Genomic DNA, 18,817 nt, shown 5'->3' on the forward strand with positions numbered 1-18,817 from the left:
CCAGGTCCCCAGGCTGCAGGCTGCCCCTCCCTCTTCCTCCTCACCGGCCCTCCCACACACATTCTTCCACCCCCACAGCTGCTCCTGATGACCCCTGACCCCAGCTTCCAGGAAGGAGCACATTGTCCCTAAGCGCACTGGGAGCCCAGACTCCTGGGTCTGAGAGAGGAGGGGCTGGGGGCCTGGACCCCTGGGTCTGAGGGAGGAGGGGCCGGGGGCCTGGACTCCTGGGTCTGAGGGAGGAGGGGCCGGGGGCCTGGACTCCTGGGTCTGAGGGAGGAGGGGCTGGGGGCCTGGACCCCTGGGTCTGAGGGAGGAGGGGGTGGGGGCCTGGACTCCTGGGTCTGAGGGAGGAGGGGCTGGGGGCCTGGACTCCTGGGTCTGAGGGAGGAGGGGCTGGGGGCCTGGACTCCTGGGTCTGAGGGAGGAGGGGCTGGGGGCCTGGACCCCTGGGTCTGAGGGAGGAGGGGCTGGGGGCCTGGACCCCTGGGTCTGAGGGAGGAGGGGCTGGGGGCCTGGACTCCTGGGTCTGAGGGAGGAGGGGCTGGATCTGGACCCCTGGGTCTGAGGGAGGAGGGGCTGGGGGCCTGGACTCCTGGGTCTGAGGGAGGAGAGGCTGGGGGCCTGGACCCCTAGGTCTGAGGGAGGAGGGGCTGGGGGCCTGGACCCCTGGGTCTGAGGGAGGAGGGACTGGGGGCCTGGACTCCTGGGTCTGAGGGAGGAAGGTCTGGGGGCCTGGACCCCTGGGTCTGAGGGAGGAGGGGCTGGGGGCCTGGACCCCTGGGTCTGAGGGAGGAGGGGCTGGGGGCCTGCACTCCTGGGTCTGAGGGAGGAGGGGCTGGGGGCCTGGACCCCTGGGTCTGAGGGAGGAGGGGCTGGGGGCCTGCACTCCTGGGTCTGAGGGAGGAGGGGCTGGGTGCTGTCTCCTGGGTGTGGCACGGGAAAGATGGCACCTTGCCCTCCTCATTCCCTGGACTTCTAGGTCCTTGAGCAAGAAAGTGTCCAGGAACCCAAATGTGAGCCTCCTGGGTAAGCCAACAGCTGCCCGGCTAGCAGGGGCCCCACCCCCCGTGTCTGTCTCTGTCAGGACCCACAGGTCCCTGGGCCCTGCCTGGCAACCAGGTGGCGCGGGGTCAGTGGGGTTGGGGTGACTCACCAACCTGCCGTCACGTCCCTCTGTGTGTGCGGACGACCTCCTTGTCCCCACGAGAGAGTGAGCCAGCAGTGAGGAAGCGTGTGTCACCGGGCTGGGACTCGACCCTGCCCCGGGCTGGGGTGCAGGCTGGGGTGCAGGCTGGGGTGCAGGCTGGGGCGCAGGCCGGGGCGCTGTGGGGAAAGGCCCGGAACAATCCGGCTTTGTCCGCCCCCAGCGCCCCGTGCCACGCTCCTGGCAGCTCCTTCCCCAACCTCGCTTCCAGGAAGGCGGGCGGGCGGCGCTCAATAGCTCCCTTGTCCCCGCCGGACAGTCCCCTAGCCGTGTCCTGGCTGTGCCCACCTCTGCTCTGTCTCAGGGCCCCTCTTCCACGGCTGCCCACCTCCGGGGTGTGGGCCCTTTCCCTCCCGGGCCCTGGCGGGCCAACCATCTCTCTCTCTCTCTCTCTCTCTCTCTCTCTCTCTCTCTCTCTCTCTGCGTTCACCTCGGTCTCTCTGTCTCTTTATTCCTCTGCTTCTTTCTCCATCCTTTTCTCTGTGTCTGTCTTGCCCCTAAATCTCTGAGCCTCTAAATCTCTCTGCTCACCTGCCCCCAGGCTCCCCCTGCTCTGCGGAGAGGGAGGTGGGGAAGCTGGCGGGGACGCAGGAGGATTTGGGGACCGGATGAAAGGGAGAGACAATGCAAGTAGCAGGTGGATCCGAGCTGAGGGGGCCCGCGTGTCCGGGAAGGGCGTGGGCCGGAGCAGCGAGGGTGTGCGGGGCTGCGAGGAGGGAAATGCGCGTGGGTGTGGTGATCACCGGGACGCGGGTGGGGTGGGGACGGTTGGGGGGGGGGTGGTGAGAAGGAAAATGGAGGTGGGGGTCTTTCAGGAAGGTCCTTGGGCAATGAGGTCAGCTGATGGCAATAATGAACGTCTGTCTCCGCACCAGCTGGGGCCTGGCGCTGCCTCTTTTTTCTTGAATGAAATAGAATTGTCCAGAGTCCTGGCCGGGTGCTCAGTGGTTAGGACGTGTCTCCCCCCCCCCCCCCCCCCCCCGCTCCGCAAGCCCGAAGGTTGTGGTTGGAGCCCGGGGTCAGGGCACTTCCAAGAATCAACCAATGAATGCATCCACAAGGGAAACAGCAAATGGATGGTCTCTGTCACTCTCCCTTCCTCTCTCTCTAAAATCAATTAAAAAAAAAAAAAGTTGTTGGGCCCTGGCCCCGGTGGCTCCGTGGTTAGAGCGTCCACTTGCACACCAAAGGGTCGCGGGTTCGACTCCCGGTCAAGGGCATGTACTTACGTAAATTGCAGGTTTGATCCCCGCCCAGGTCAGGGTGTGTTCAGAAGGCAACCAATCCGATGTTTCTCTCTCTCCCCCTCCCGCCTTCCCTTCCGCTCCCTCTAAAAATCAGTGGGAATTGGCTCAGTGGATAGAGCGTTGGCCTGCGGACTGAAGGGTCCCAGGTTCGATTCCGGTCAAGGGCATGTATCCTGGTTGTGGGCACATCCTCAGTTGGGGGTGTGCAGGAGGCAGCTGATTGATGTTTCTCTCTATCCCTCTCCCTGTAAAAAAATCAATGGGAAAAATACCCTCTGGTGAGGATTAACAAACAAACAAAAAAAGTTTGGGGGTGCTCTCTGTGGAGCACACCCCTGCCTTCCTCCCCCCGCCCCCCACCCCGGGCAGGTTTTCCTTGCCTTTCTCTTTCTCCGAAGCTCCAAGGGTTTGAGCTTTTTGCCTCTGTGCCTGGTTTCCTGAGCCCATTTATTCTGCAGCTCGCTTCTGCCTCTGTGACTTTCCGGAAAAACAAATCTAATGGTCACCCCCTTTGCTTGGCCTCCATGTCTCCCTGGATGAAACCATTGGGCATTCAGTGTACTCTTTGGGGTGCTGCCCCTCCAGCCCCCGGATCCCCCCGGCCCTTCACACTCAGGCCCCCCCTGAACTCAGGACCCACCATTCTTCCAGGCGGCAGGCTAGACCTCTCAGTGGGTGACCCCCAAGCCCCGTCCCCCTGCCTCCCCTCCCTGAGCGGCTTCCTCCTCTCTGTCCCCATTTCCCGGCTTCAGCTCAGACCTGCGTCTCTCCCATGTGGACCATCACCTCCGGCCCTTCCCTCTCCCCTGCATCCTTCCTTTGACCCCAGAGGGTTCTTCTTGCACCCCGACTCTCTCCTGCTCACAACCCTGCTCTGGGTCCCCCATCATCCTGGGACAAAGTCCTAACCCCTCAGCCTGGTGTTAGGAAACCCTCAGCATCCAGAATGGTGCTGGCCAGTGGGAATAAATGGCAGGCACACACGCCAGTTTAAAAAAATAAAAAAAGTGAAAAGAAGCAAGAGTTACTACCCATCTGTACTTCTCAATCCCTTCACCTTTTAAAAAAATATGTATTTTTATTGATTTCAGAGAGGAAGGGAGAGGGAGGGAGAGATAGAGACATCTATGATGAGAATCACTGATCAGATGCCTCCTGCACGCCCCCTACTGGGGATCGAGCCTGCAACCCGGGCATCATAGTGTGCCCTTGACCGGAATTGAACCCAGATCCTTCAGTCCGCAGGCTGAGGCCCTATCCACTGAGCCAAACCGGCTAGGGCCCTTCACCTTTTTCACCTAGTCCTCCTCACGGGGATGTAAAAGTACAGCATAACAAAATAGAGTCAATAATATTGTAATAACTATGGATGATGCCAGCTGGGGACTGGAAATATCAGGGGGGATCACTCCATTAAGCATATGATTGTCTAACCACTATGTTGCACACCTGAAATGAATGCAAGATAGCATTGAGTGTAAACTGCAATTGAAAAATTAAAGTTAAGAAAATAAAAAATAAATGAAAATCTCAAAAAAAGTTTATTTTAACATTTCATTAACTCATTACATGCAAAATCAAAATTGGAAAAATTTAACCCATTTAAAAAATATCTATAATAATAAAAGCATAATATGCTAATTAGACCTGACGGCCGAACAGCGGAACGACCGTCCAGATGACCTTCCGGATGACCTTCTGGATAAAGCCGGGCCGAGCCCCTTGCATGAATTTTGTGCATCGGGCCTCTAGTGTGTGTGTGTGTGTGTGTGTGTGTGTGTGTGTGTGTGTGTGTATATATATATTGATTTCAGAGAGGAAGGGAGAGGGAGAGAGAGATAGAAACATCAATGATGAGCCATTGACCAGCTGCCTCCTGCACGCCCCCTACTGGGGATCCAGCCCACAACTTGGGTATGTGCCCTTGACCGGATTCAAACCTGGGACCTTTCAGTTTGCAGGCTGACTGCAGCTCTATCCACGGAGCCAAACCGGCTAAGGAAAAATAGGAAAAAATTTGAAGAGATAGTTTGCTTTCTTATTTTTTGCACAATTAGCTTTTGGGACCCGATGTGCCTTTTTCTCATCAATAGCACGTCTCAGGTGGATCTCGCCACCTTTCGAGTGGCCGAGAGCCACGGCCATGGCAAGCGGCTGCCACGGTCCCTGGCCCGGCTCTGCCCACTTCTCTGGCTGCACTCCAGCCATGGAGATGATTCAAGGCTTCCCTGAACCGTGCCATGCCCTCTGACCTCTAGGCCTTCACCCATTCTATTCTCTCTTCCCAGAACGCTCTTCTCACAACTCGTCCTGCAAGTCTGCTCAGGTACCACCTCCTCCAGGAAGCCCTCCCGGAACACCACCCAGTTCCCACTCGCTGCGGTTGGGTTAGTCACTCTCATCTAGATTCCCACACCAGGTGCCTCCCTCAAGTCACCCTGCACCTTGACCGTGTGTGTTCACTTCCGTCTCCCCCTGTTGGACTGCAAGGTCCTTAAGGGCAGGCCCGGGGCTGACTCAGCCTGTGTCCCAAGCACCGCCAGGTCCTGGCCCAGAGGAAGCCTTAGGAAATGTTGACACACTGACTAAATGACTTCATTATGCCCACTCCTGGTTTACAGATAAGAAAACTGAGGCTCAGCCCTGGCCAGTGGCTCAGTTGGTTGGGTGTCGCCCCATGCACTGGAAGGTGGTGGGTTCAATTGGAGGTCTATCCCTTGTAGGGGACGTGCAGGAGGCAACTGATCGATGTTTCTCTCTCTCCTTCTTCCTTCCTTTCTCTCTAAAAAATCAATAAAAACAATATAAAAAAAGAATGAAAATGGAGGCTCAGAGAGACAAAGTTATTGCTCAACGTCAAACACCCAGGAAATGATGGAGCCTGAACCGAAACTCGGCTTCCAGCATGGTGATGGCCATGACGCATCTCTCGGCACCCCCACTCGGTCTGTCTTGCTACAGTGTGGGCTGGCGGATTGAGGAGGAATAGCTGAGAGCCGTGTAGGGAAGGAGGGAGGTGGTAGGCTGTGGGGAGTGGAGGAAACTCTAAGAGAGAGAATTAAGTCCCCAACTCCAGGCACTTGCCTCTGGTCTTTTGGGCTTTGTCATCGTCACGTGCCACACACACACATGCTTAATTATGGGATGTTTTTCTCCTATTGATATGCTCTGTTGTATACATGTTTTATAAGAAAAAGTTATGGCCCTCACCAGTTTGGCTCAGTGGATAGAGCGTCAGCCTGAAGGGTTCCGGGTTCGATTCTGGTCAAGGGCACATACCTCAGTTGCAGGCTTGATCCCGGGAGGCAACGTGTGTTTCTCTCATGTCGCTGTTTCTCTCTCTCTGTCCTTCCCCCTCCTTTCTACTCTCTCTAAAAATCAATGGAAAAATATCCTTGGGTGAGGACTAACAAACAAAAATAAAAAGTTACGAGAAATAAATATTGAACTCTAGATAGAGATGCAGATGCCAGCCCTGGCTGGTTGGCCCAGTTGGTTGAGCATCATTCCATACACTGAAAGGTGGTGGGTTTGATTCTGGTTAAGGCACATGCTCGGGTGGCAGCTTGATCCCCAGTGGCGGGTGTGCAGGAGGCATCAGATAGATATACCTCTCTCTCCCTCTCCCTTCCCCTCTTTCTAAAATCAGTAAAAATCATTTTTTTAAAGGATATGCATGCTGAAGTATTTAGGAGGCAGTGTACCAGTGTCTATAATTTATTTTGAAATATATTAAAAAATCAGTTATTTTATTTTATTGTTTAAAGTATTACAAATAGTAGTACTTATATCTCCCTTTTTCCCCCCATTGACCTTCCCCCGGCCTCCCCTAATTTTTTTTTTTTTTTAAATTTCTTTATTGATTAAGGTGTCACATATTTGTCCTCATCCCCCCATTTCCATCCCACACCCCTCCCCTTGGATGCCCCAACCCTCTGTTGAACTTAAGCATTGGTTAGGCTCATATGCATGCACACAAGACCTTTGGTTGATCTCTCCCCCCTCCCCCCACCCTCCCCTATCCTCCCTCTGAGGCCCGATAGTCCGATCGATGCCTCCTTGTTTCTGGTTCTGTTCTTGTTCATCAGTCTATGTTGTTCATCATTTCCCCTAGATGAGCGAAATCATGTGTCACTAGAGATATACTTATAAGAATTGAATGTGCGACGAGCAATAATAGTTATGCTGACAGGCAAATGAATCAGTCTGTAGTGAGTTTCTTTCTGGACCAACAGTTCTTTTGAGACCCAATATCAATGTCCACCAGTTCCCTATGAGTACATGTCGGCACTGACCCCTCAGCTCTGGATGGTGGACAAATGGTGGTAATGCAGGTCCGACTCCCTCTGGTTTGGTCTCGGCCGGACCCAGGGGCACTGATTCACCCGGATCCAGGGGCCCACGGCCTCACCCGGACCCAGGGCCAGGCTCACCCGGATCCAGGGGCCCACGGCCTCACCCGGACCCAGGGCCAGGCTCACCCGGATCCAGGGGCCCACGGCCTCACCCGGACCCGGGGCCAGGCCCACCCGGATCCAGGGGCCCGCGGCCCCCCCCGGACCCGGGGCCAGGCCCACCCGGATCCAGGGGCCCGCGGCCCCCCCCGGACCCGGGGCCAGGCCCACCCGGATCCAGGGGCCCGCGGCCCCCCCCCGGACCCGGGGCCAGGCTCACCCGGATCCAGGGGCCCGCGGCCTCACCCGGACCCGGGGCCAGGCCCACCCGGATCCAGGGGCCCACGGCCCCACCCGGACCCGGGGCCAGGCCCACCCGGATCCAGGGGCCCGCGGCCCCACCCGGACCCGGGACCCAGGCTCACCCGGATGAGGGGCCCACGGCCTCACCCAGACCCGGGGCCAGGCTCACCCGGATCCAGGGGCCCACGGCCTCACCCGGACCCGGGACCCAGGCTCACCCAGATCCAGGGGCCCACGGCCTCACCCGGACCCGGGACCCAGGCTCACCCGGATCCAGGGGCCCACGGCCTCACCCGGACCCGGGACCTCCCCTAATTTTTAATAATTTTTTTTAAATTAAAAGAGTAATATAAGTTCATTGAAGCAAATAAAGTAAAAAAAGAAAAGAAAAGAAAAGAAAATCAGTTTGATTAATAGATGACTAGAGCAGTGGTCGGCAAACTCATTAGTCAACAGAGCCAAATGTCAACAGTACAACGACTGAAATTTCTTTTGAGAGCCACATTTTTTAAACTTAAACTATATAGGTAGGTACATTGTTGTTAACTTAATTAGGGTACTCCTAAGCTGGCCTTTGCTAAAAATTCAAGGGGCCAAAGAGCCGCATGTGGCTTGCGAGCCGCAGTTTGCCGACCACTGGACTAGAGCAAATAGGTGGATACGAGATAAAGGAAATAGAGTAAAATGCTAATGGCAAGATCTCCGTGGTAGATGGATGGGTGTCCATGGTAAATTGTTCAACGCTGCTGCATGTTAAAAACGTTTCACAGTACAATGCTGAAGAATGTGTATAAAGGAACTTTAGGAGAGTGCAACCAGGAAAAGTGGCAGAAGTCACAGACAATGAAAAACCAGCACCCACTGGAGGCTTAGTCTGTGGCGGACAGCGTGCCAGCGCCCTCTGACTACTGTGTGATGTTCATAGCGGCCTCCGGGGAAACAGGCGCTGCTTCTCCGATTTCAAAGATGAAGGAGCAGGGAGGTAATGTGCTCAAAGGCAAATAGCTTACAGGAGCCAGACCTGGGGTTGGAACGCACAAAGCCCCGTCTCTAGAGTTAGTGCCTTTAACTGCTGTGCTATCCTGCCTACCCCAAGGAAAAGGAAGCTATTTTTAAGGAATTCCACAAGAGGACTATGGGAGGTCATTGCAAGGATACCCACCTGCAGACTCGTGCAAAGGAGCGGAGGCAAGGCCAGGCAGCTCTAGCCAAACTCAGGGCCATGGCCATGTTTTGTTACTTTTTAAAGTTTTGGTTTAGATATTGATTTGGGGTGGCATGCTGGACAGAGGGGACGTTGATGGAGCGTCATGGGGTGGATGTCTCAAAACCCTAGACATCCCATCAACTTGACACTGATCCAGAGGAAGGACAAGGCCAAAGGCCTGGACCCCTGGGTCTGAGGGAGGAGGGGGCTGGGGGCCTGGAGTCCTGGGTCTGAGGGAGGAGGGGCTGGGGGCCTGGACTCCTGGGCCTGAGGGAGGAGGGGCTGGGGGCCTGGACTCCTGGATCTGAGGGAGGAGGGGCTGGGGGCCTGGACTCCTGGGCCTGAGGGAGGAGGGGCTGGGGGCCTGGACTCCTGGGTCTGAGGGAGGAGGGGCTGGGGGCCTGGAGTCCTGGGTCTGAGGGAGGAGGGGCTGGGGGCCTGGACTCCTGGATCTGAGGGAGGAGGGGCTGGGGGTCTGAACTCCTGGGTCTGAGGGAGGAGGGGCTGGGGGCCTGGATTCCTGGGTCTGAGGGAGGAGGGGCTGGGGGCCTGGACTCCTGGGTCTGAGGGAGGAGGGGCTGGGGGCCTGGACTCCTGAATCTGAGGGAGGAGGGGCTGGGGGTCTGGATTCCTGGGTCTGAGGGAGGAGGGGCTGGGGGCCTGGACTCCTGGATCTGAGGGAGGAGGGGCTGGGGGCCTGGATCCCTGGGTCTGAGGGAGGAAGGTCTGGGGGCCTGGACCCCTGGGTCTGAGGGGGGCCGGGGCTGGGGGCATGGACTTCTGTGTTTTGTGGGAGGAGGGGTCTTGGTTTACCCTATGCAGACTATTGGTGGAGAGTGGGGTCCAAGGGAGACTCAAGAGGGAGATGAGATGAGGAGAGGAAGGATCTGGAGAATGTTGGCCAGAGGGAATTCTGGGAGAAAAACTGGAAAGACAGGTGAGAGGGGTGAGTCCAGGCTGGAGAAGATTCCTCTGTCAACTGAGTCTGAGATATGATGGGCCAGGGAGCCTCTGATAGCTGGAGGCCCAGGGTGTGGCCGGGGCCCTGAGTCACAGGGGACTCCTCCCTCCTCCTCCTCCCTTCTCGTCCTCTCTTCCCTGAATTCTTTGAGAACAGGAGCCCACCTACACAGGTATCCAGCCCCATCTTTCTCTCCCACCTGGGACACTGGATGCTCACGTATGGAAGGCTCTTGTTGGGCCAGACATAACCTCCGTGGAACCTCCTCCCTCTGACCTAGTTTGCCACCTGTGAGATGCTCAGAACCACTTTCACATCCATTTCAACCCTCATGAAATAGGCACTTCTCATTTCTCTTCTTTCTGTCTATCTCTGTCTCCCACTTAATGTGTGGGGAAAACGGAGACCTGGGAAATAAAGAGGAACACCCCCCGCCCCGGGCCATTGGGGGGCAGGAGAGGGGGTGAGGCTCAGCATCAGATGCACTTGCCCTTCCCGTCGCCCTCTCTGAAGGTCTCCTCTCGCCAACCTTGGCCCCTCAGAGGTCCCCACCCGTATTTTTCAGGTTGTAGAAAGGGAAACGGAAGGAAGGAGGCACCCCTGACTCGGTCCACAGGCAGTTTAGTACATGCTCTTTATTCTGTGAATATTTCCTTTTACATGGTGACGATCGATTGCATGTATATGTTTCTTTTTCATTTAACATCAGAGAGCATACACGGAACAACTCTGCACAATGATTATCCTGAGCAGCTTCATTAATATCCTCGTCCCAGATGTATTTATTGTTTACATAAAGAATCCACTAATTCTAACCTTGCTCCACGTTTCGGATTTTACCAGAATTTCCAGACCCAAGGTGATGAGTAAGGGTCTCGCTCTCCCTTGCCCAAGTGCCTTCCGAATATATATGACCAATTTACAATTCCAGTGGTTGAGGCTCCTGGTCTCATTGGCATCTCCGCTGGCACGGAGGTGGTGTTGTCATTGTTGTTTTTTTTTAAAATCTTAGTTTTTTTTTTTGTTTTGTTTTGTTTTTGCTTGATTTCCATCGGTTTACACACGTATCCTATGGTTGAGGTTTTACTATGACTTTGAGCAAAGGTGAAGTCAAATGTGACTGCAGGTCATGGATGTCCTGGTTTCTGTCAGTTTCCGGTTCAAGGCATAGAGCTGGAGAGATGGGAGCTTGGAGAGATTAGCTGTTGCTTTTTATGGTCTCATTGATCCAGCCGGTGAACTTGCAGACTTGGGTGTAAACACCGGGGTTGTTGGGTTGGCCACACGGGAACGCGCCCCAGGACACCAGGCCCTGCAGGGTGCCTTGGCAGATCAGTGGTCCCCCTGAGTCACCCTGGAGGGGAGAGAGCAGGTTAGTTTTGGCTTCCTAGCAACCAGCACGGAGGCCTTATATTAACACCGCCCCCCCCTACACACACAGTTATCAAGTCTTTGTCCTGCCAGACCACTGCCTTCCACCCTATCCAATGGGAAGAGACTCGTCGTCTCTGTGGACCAATGGGAGAGCAGGAATTAATGCTATCTTGCCAGAGGACATTGGCTTGAGCCCCCAGCCAATGGGACCAATCACGGGAAGGGGGCGGGGCTTCTATCGTGAAGGACTCTTTGCCCAGCCACTAAAAGAAGGTGGATTGTCTCCAGGCAATCCACCACCCAGGCCCCTGCCTGGGAGTGTGGGACAAAATACTCCTGGGAACCAGGAACAGAACCAATGACCTAATCCACAGGGTCAAGTGCAAAATTAAAATGAAGACCACCTGGAGCAAAGAGATGCGTTTCAAAACAGCTACAAGAGTTTAAAGCAAGTGTGGGCCTGCCCCTGAGTGTGGGGCTCTGTGTCCCCTCACACGTTGCACATTCTTGAATCAGTCCTTCAGTGGGGGCAAGGAGGACCCCCATTCTTTAGGACACACAGCCCGGTCCTATCACCTCTCTGCCTAACACACACATCCCCCTGCCTCTGAAAGCAAATGTGAGCAATGATAGTGGAGGTGCTAAGAGGCAAAGAGACAAAGAGAAACAGAGAGAGAGGTAGGGAAGAAGGAGGGGGATAGAGAAGCAGACATTTTGGGGTGGGGAAAAAGGCAGAGGTGGAAGAAATGAAGAGATTGACCGAGGCAGAACAGAAGAGAGGGGGAGAGAGAGAGATCCCAACACAGAAGGAACACAAATGTAAACAAGTAAATGAAATGAGGTGTTAGGAGAGATGATTCTCAGAGACCGTGATGAGGTTACAGAGACGAAGAAGGGGGGACAAAGAGGAGGGAGGGGGGACAAAGAGGAGGGAGGGGGGACAAAGAGGAGGGAGGGGGGACAAAGAGGAGGGAGGGGGGACAAAGAGGAGGGAGGGGGGACAAAGAGGAGGGAGGGGGGACAAAGAGGAGGGAGGGGGGACAAAGAGGAGGGAGGGGGGACAAAGAGGAGGGAGAGGGGACAAAGAGGAGGGAGAGGGGACAAAGAGGAGGGAGGGGGGACAAAGAGGAGGGAGAGGGGACAAAGAGGAGGGAGGGGGGACAAAGAGGAGGGAGAGGGGACAAAGAGGAGGGAGAGGGGACAAAGAGGAGGGAGGGGGGACAAAGAGGAGGGAGAGGGGACAAAGAGGAGGGAGGGGGGACAAAGAGGAGGGAGGGGGGACAAAGAGGAGGGAGGGGGGACAAAGAGGAGGGAGGGGGGACAAAGAGGAGGGAGGGGGGACAAAGAGGAGGGAGAGGGGACAAAGAGGAGGGAGGGGGGACAAAGAGGAGGGAGGGGGGACAAAGAGGAGGGAGGGGGGACAAAGAGGAGGGAGAGGGGACAAAGAGGAGGGAGAGGGGACAAAGAGGAGGGAGGGGGGACAAAGAGGAGGGAGAGGGGACAAAGAGGAGGGAGGGGGGACAAAGAGGAGGGAGAGGGGACAAAGAGGAGGGAGGGGGGACAAAGAGGAGGGAGGGGGGACAAAGAGGAGGGAGAGGGGACAAAGAGGAGGGAGGGGGGACAAAGAGGAGGGAGAGGGGACAAAGAGGAGGGAGGGGGGACAAAGAGGAGGGAGAGGGGACAAAGAGGAGGGAGGGGGGACAAAGAGGAGGGAGGGGGGACAAAGAGGAGGGAGGGGGGACAAAGAGGAGGGAGGGGGGACAAAGAGGAGGGAGAGGGGACAAAGAGGAGGGAGGGGGGACAAAGAGGAGGGAGGGGGGACAAAGAGGAGGGAGGGGGGACAAAGAGGAGGGAGGGGGGACAAAGAGGAGGGAGAGGGGACAAAGAGGAGGGAGGGGGGACAAAGAGGAGGGAGGGGTGACAAAGAGGAGGGAGGGGTGACAAAGAGGAGGGAGGGGGGACAAAGAGGAGGGAGGGGGGACAAAGAGGAGGGAGGGGGGACAAAGAGGAGGGAGGGGGGACAAAGAGGAGGGAGGGGGGACAAAGAGGAGGGAGGGGGGACAAAGAGGAGGGAGAGGGGGACAAAGAGGAGGGAGGGGTGACAAAGAGGAGGGAGGGGGGACAAAGAGGAGGGAGGGGGGACAAAGAGGAGGGAGAGGGGGACAAAGAGGAGGGAGGGGTGACAAAGAGGAGGGAGGGGGGACAAAGAGGAGGGAGGGGGGACAAAGAGGAGGGAGAGGGGGACAAAGAGGAGGGAGGGGGGACAAAGAGGAGGGAGGGGGGACAAAGAGGAGGGAGGGGGGACAAAGAGGAGGGAGGGGCTCCTCCTTGCCCAGGCAGGACCAGGTGAGGTGAATGAGACATAAGCTCTGGCAGGAAATCTCAGTGATGGCAATAAATAATATTTTTAGTGCAATGCTTTGAGAATCACATTTAATATGAAGAAAAAAACACAACACCTGTGACAATCAGTTTATCCCAACTTCAGATAACTGAGGACAGTACCATGCTTTGCCGAACCAAACGGAAGCCGAGAGGCAAATGGAAAATTGGGTTGAACATGGGTCTTTACTGAAAATTCTGACATTTTTGCCCATCAAGGACTTTTGCAATGAGTTAAAAAAATATTGCACTAGAATAGGATTGATCTTGGCCACTGAGTGTGCGGTGCCCCCTGAAAGTTGGTGCTTGAAGCCACTGCCTCACTCCCCTTCCCCACGCCCCACCCCCCATTTCCTCACCGTCAGTCCGTTCCCTTCAACTTTGTGCCCAGCCCCGGGGCCACACCAGCCCCCATGGGCCCCCACTCAAGCCCTACGCAGAGAACTGGGTAGAGAGAGCCAGGAAAGCGGGATGGTGAAGTGTGCTAGAGGTGGTTCGGCACCAGGATCGGGCCCCCAGACTCTGGCTGAGAGGACGCAGGGCCAGGGAGGGAACGGGGAGGGGGGGGCGTGTCTCACATTGCAGGCGTTGGTCTTCGAGTTGGGTTCGCCGGCACACACCATGGATTTTCCCAGCAGGTCCTTGTAAACCCTCTTGCAGTTCTGGGGGGAGATGAGCCTGATGTTTGTGCACATGAGCTGCGACGGGAAGGTCACTGTTGAGGAGGCGGGCAGTACAGGCCAGTCAGAGGTGTGGGCCTGGAGAGCCATGGGTGCTCATGGGAGAAGGGGTGGGCCCTGGACCTGGAAGTAAGAAGGGGCTGTGGGGCTCAGTATTATAGACGTGAAAAGGGGCCATGCTTTCTGGTCTCCTGGGTTGGTGGGTGGGGGGGCGAGGGGGGGGGAACGGGAGACAAGGACCTAGGACCTAAACTCCTGGGTCCGAGGGAAGAGGGGCCGATGGCCAGTGCTCTGAGGTCACCGAGCAGCCTCACCGTCGGGGCTGGTGATGGTGCCCCAGCCAGAAACGGTACAGGGGGTCCCGGGCGGATCGCATTGGGTGGGCAGGTTGACTTTCCTCACGGCCGACGTCAGCTGGGCGGGCTCGCTCAGCTTCACCAGCATGATGTCGTTCTCGTGGGTCTGTGTGGAGTAGCTGGGGTGGACGAATGACTGCGTGGCCTTGATCTTCTGGCCTCTCCTACTGTTCAGCCGAAAACTGCCCATGTACACGTTGTAGTCACTGGGAGAAGAGAGACACTCAGAGAGAGGCCGGGCCCCTGAGAGAGAGGGGTGGGGCTCAGAGAGAGGGGAACAGGGGTGCAGAGATGAGGGGTCAGGGACCCAGAGGGAGGGATGGAGACGCTCGGGCTCCCAGCCACGGACCTCATCTGGCAGTGGGCGGCGGTGACCACCCACTCCTCGTTGACCAGCACGCCGCCACAGTGCAGCTGATTGCCTTTGAGCAGGGCCACCTGCCAGGGGTGGGAAGCTCTTGGGCATGGAACTCCGTCGATGATCCGGTCCCCCGCAGTCTTTCCTGGAGAGAGACGCCGAGAACAACGGGGTAGCACGCCTCCTGGCCAAGCTGAGGAGTCACTGAGGGATGTGCAGAGACAGACAGAGCGGCGTGGAGAAGGGCAGAGGCGGGCACGGAGCCCAGGGCAGAGACAGCTGCAGACGGAGATGGAGAGAGACGGAGGGAGCCTATTCAGAAACCCAGGACAGCAGCTGGCCTGGAGGCCACCCCAGCATCTGATGAGAGAGACACCGAGGCCCGGAAGCAGCCTGGAGGGCACCCGGAGCCCAGGAGTCAGGAGGGAGCAGGAAGGAAGGGGCCACAGCCCAGGGGTGGTGTCTCCATGGGAGGAGGCTGCTGCAGGGGAGGGTCCTGACTTGGGGGCTCCTTGGAGAAGGGGCCCTGGAGAGGGGAGGTGGGGGACTGTGAGGCCCGGGGGCAAGGTCAGGACTCCCAGGGTGGTCCTCACCTGCTTGTCTAGCAGATCCCGGTGCTAAGGACAGCAGTAGGAGCAGCAGGGTTGGGAGCAGGGGACCTGCCATGTGTCCTGTCTGAGCCTCTGTGGCTGCCACAGAGGAAGGGCCTCTTCTGCTGGTGCTGGAAAGACAGAGAGTTCAGGAAGCAGGATTCCTGGTCTCCAGGTCCCTCCTCTTCGGTCAGATCCAGGAGCCCCAGTCTGCACCCACCTCCTCCCTCAGACCCAGGAGCCCCAGTCTGTACCCACCTCCTCCCTCAGACCCAGGAGCCCTAGTCTCCACCCACCTCCTCCCTCAGACCCAGGAGCCCCAGTCTGCAGCTACCTCCTCCCTCAGACCCAGGAGCCCCAGTCTCCACCCACCTCCTCCCTCAGACCCAGGAAGTCTGCACCCACCTCCTCCCTCAGACCCAGGAGCCCCAGTCTCCACACACCTCCTCCCTCAGACCCAGGAGCCCTAATCTATACCACCTTCTCCCTCAGACCCAGGAGCCCTAGTCTCCACCCACCTCCTCCCTCAGACCCAGGATCCCTAGTCTGTACCCACCTCCTCCCTCAGACCCAGGAGCCCCAGTCTGTACCCACCTCCTCCCTCAGACCCAGGAGCCCCAGTCTCCACCCACCTCCTCCCTCAGACCCAGGAGCCCTAGTCTCCACCCACCTCCTCCCTCAGACCCAGGAGCCCTAGTCTGTACCCACCTCCTCCCTCAGACCCAGGAGCCCCAGTCTGTACCCACCTCCTCCCTCAGACCTAGGAGCCCCAGTCTCCACCCACCTCCTCCCTCAGACCCAGGAGCCCTAGTCTCCACCCACCTCCTCCCTCAGACCCAGGATCCCTAGTCTGTACCCACCTCCTCCCTCAGACCCAGGAGCCCCAGTCTGTACCCACCTCCTCCCTCAGACCCAGGAGCCCCAGTCTCACCCCACCTCCTCCCTCAGACCCAGGAGCCCCAGTCTCCACCCACCTCCTCCCTCAGACCCAGGAGCCCCAGTCTCCACCCACCTCCTCCCTCAGACCCAGGAGCCCCAGTCTCCACCCACCTCCTCCCTCAGACCCAGGAGCCCTAGTCTCCACTCACCTTCTCCCTCAGACCCAGGAGCCCCAGTTTCCACAACCCTCCCCCACCCCCCTCAGACCCAAGATCCCTAGTCTGCACCTGCCTCCTCCCTCAGACCCAGGAGCCCTGCCCCTCAGCCTCCTTTCCTGCCTTAGACTCAAAAACCTTGCTCTCCTGCCGCATCTTCCCTCCAGCTCAGGCTTTAGGCCCCCAGAATCCCTTCCTCTCGGGACCTAGGAATCTGGCCTCCCACCCCTCCCCGTTTGTAAGTCTGTGCCCCTGTTCCTTTTCTCTAAGGGACACAAAATTCTACCTCCAGCTTCTCATCTCTCAGAACCAGGACTCCAGACCCCCCTGCGCCCCTCCCCTCAGGAGTCAGCTGTCCCGCCAGCCTCACCTCCTGCCCCCAAAAGGCCCCTTCTCACCTGTCGGTGGATCTGATCTGATCTGATCTGGGCTCCAGACTAGGTTGGGAGCCAAGCCTGTCCAGCCCTGTGCAGGGCGGCCCTCTTATAGCACACCCGCCCCCGCCCCGCACCCAGGTTCCTTGGGTGCAGGTGGAGCCAGCTCTGAGACGCCCCCTTCCTGAATTTGCGGTTATCTGGAACCCCTGAGGCAGCTAAAGCAATAGGCCTGCCCGGTCTCCACCCTCGCCTCCCTCCCGAGGCTGTGCGGGGGCGGTACCCAGCCGGTTCACCCCCGCACATTCTGGCCCTGGTGGCAGCTACCCAGGGAGGGACCAGGTGCCGGGGCGCGGAGGGGCAGGAGCTGCCGGGCTCAGGAATGGACTGTGTCCTGGGTCCTTCAATGTGGCCATTGTTCTTGCCCTCGCCCCCTCTCAGCGGTGGCCTAGACCCCACACCCTCACTCTGCTCAGCCTGGGGGAACTGGTCTAGGCAGAATCCCAGACGTGTCTTTGAGCCTGAACCCAGTGCCAACCCTAATAGAGGGGTACGAATGAGAAAGGGAAGGCTCTCGAGACTCCACCCCACTAAATGCTCACTGCTATCCCTCGGTCTGCGCCTGATATTACACATTGATTGCGATACCTACTATGCATTTGTTAACAAAAATACCTGCACTGAGTACTGTCTCATGCAACCTTTTATTTTACTCTATAAAAGATCCTGAACATGTCCCCTCTTATTGCATTTGTTTCTGCTTTCTTTATACGGTTGCATAATTTTGCACTCTGCAGAATTATTCCGATTCACGTTGAAGTACATCTGAATAGTTTTCATTATTATAAAGTGGGATGAATTTCTTTGTATAATCTTATCTTTGCTCACTGCATTCATTAAAAAAAAAAATATCCACCGTGCGTTTACTCTGAGCCAGAAACTATCCTGGCCTCTGAGGACACAGCATCAGCAAAACAGAGAAATTCCTTCACAGAGCCTCTTGCTCCACTGGGCGGAGACCTTGACTAGCAAAATACAAGCTTAAAATACGTAGTTTGTTTTTTTGTTTTTCTTTTTATTAAGTTTATTGGGATGACATTGGTCAATACGTTTATACAGCATGGGACAAAAGCAGGCTTACAATTGTTTGTATGGAAAATTGTACAATAATGAATAAATGGTAATACAAGAACAAATTGTATTTCGTGTGCTCACAACTATAAACCGATGTTTGCCCCACCCTGGATAGGTTTCAAGTGTATATTTCTAAGATACATGAGCTGTATGTTGCATTGTGTGCCCACCACCCAAAGTCAAATAATCTCCCATCACCATACATTTGACCCTCTTTATCCTTTAAAAAAAAAATATATATTTTATTGATTTTTTTACAGAGAGGAAGGGAGAGGGAGAGAGAGTTAGAAACATCGATCAGCTGCCTCCTGCACACCCCCTACTGGGGATGTGCCTGCAACCAAGGTATATGTCCTTGACTGGAATCGAACCTGGGACCCATGAGTCCACAGGCCGATGCTCTGTCCGCTGAGCCAAACCAGTTAGGGTGACTGTCTTTACCCTTTGCTTCCCCTTAGCCCCCTTCCCAATGGTAACTGCCATACTGTTGTCCGTGTCTATGAGTTTTTGCTTGTTTGTTCTACTTGTTTGTTCATTTGTTGTTTTCAGTTTTATATCCTACCTATAAGTGAAATCACATGGCTCTTGACTTTTTCTGTTTGACTTATTTTGCTTAGCATGATATTCCATGTGGTCATAAATGACAGCATTTCATCTTTTCTTATGGCTGAATAGTATTACATCTATAATAATAAAAGCATAATATGCTAATTAGACCAGACAGCTGAACGACCTTCCAGATGTCCTTCTGGACAAAGCTGTGGCAGCGGGGGCTGAGGCAGGGGTGGTTAGGGGCGATCAGCCAAGCAGGCAGAGTGGTTAGGGGAGATCAGGCAGGCTGGCAGGTGAGCGGTTAGGAGCCAGCAGTCCTGGATTGCAAGAGGGATGTGGGATCGGGCCTAAACCGGCAGTCGGACATCCCCCAAGGAGTCCTGGATTGCAAGATGGTTCAGGCCGGGCTGAGGGGACCCCCGCCCCCTGTGCACGAATTTTGTGCACTGGGCCTCTAGTTATATGTAAGTACCACATCTTCTTTATCCAATCATCTATGGAAGGACACTGCAGTTGTTTCCATGTCTTCGCCACCATGAATTATGCTGCAAGGAACATAGGGGTGCATATGTCTTTGCAAATACATATTTTCAAAAAATTTTAA

General features: G+C 56.2%; 1 protein-coding gene across 1 annotated transcript; it reads right to left on the reverse strand.

The window, feature by feature from the left end:
• Nucleotides 1-10,517: 10,517 nt before the first annotated feature.
• Nucleotides 10,518-15,135, reverse strand: LOC307116557 (kallikrein-7-like; the record flags this gene model as incomplete). The annotated part of the gene is made up of 5 exons (XM_079800636.1): nt 10,518-10,673; nt 13,654-13,790; nt 14,070-14,317; nt 14,461-14,614; nt 15,063-15,135. 5 exons carry the CDS (start codon nt 15,133-15,135, stop codon nt 10,518-10,520), a joined length of 768 nt encoding a protein of 255 aa, XP_079656762.1.
• Between the last annotated feature and the right edge of the window lie 3,682 nt (nt 15,136-18,817).

Source organism: Cnephaeus nilssonii (assembly GCF_951640355.1).
Source record: "Cnephaeus nilssonii genome assembly, chromosome: 20".
NCBI classification, from domain to species: domain Eukaryota; kingdom Metazoa; phylum Chordata; class Mammalia; order Chiroptera; family Vespertilionidae; genus Cnephaeus; species Cnephaeus nilssonii.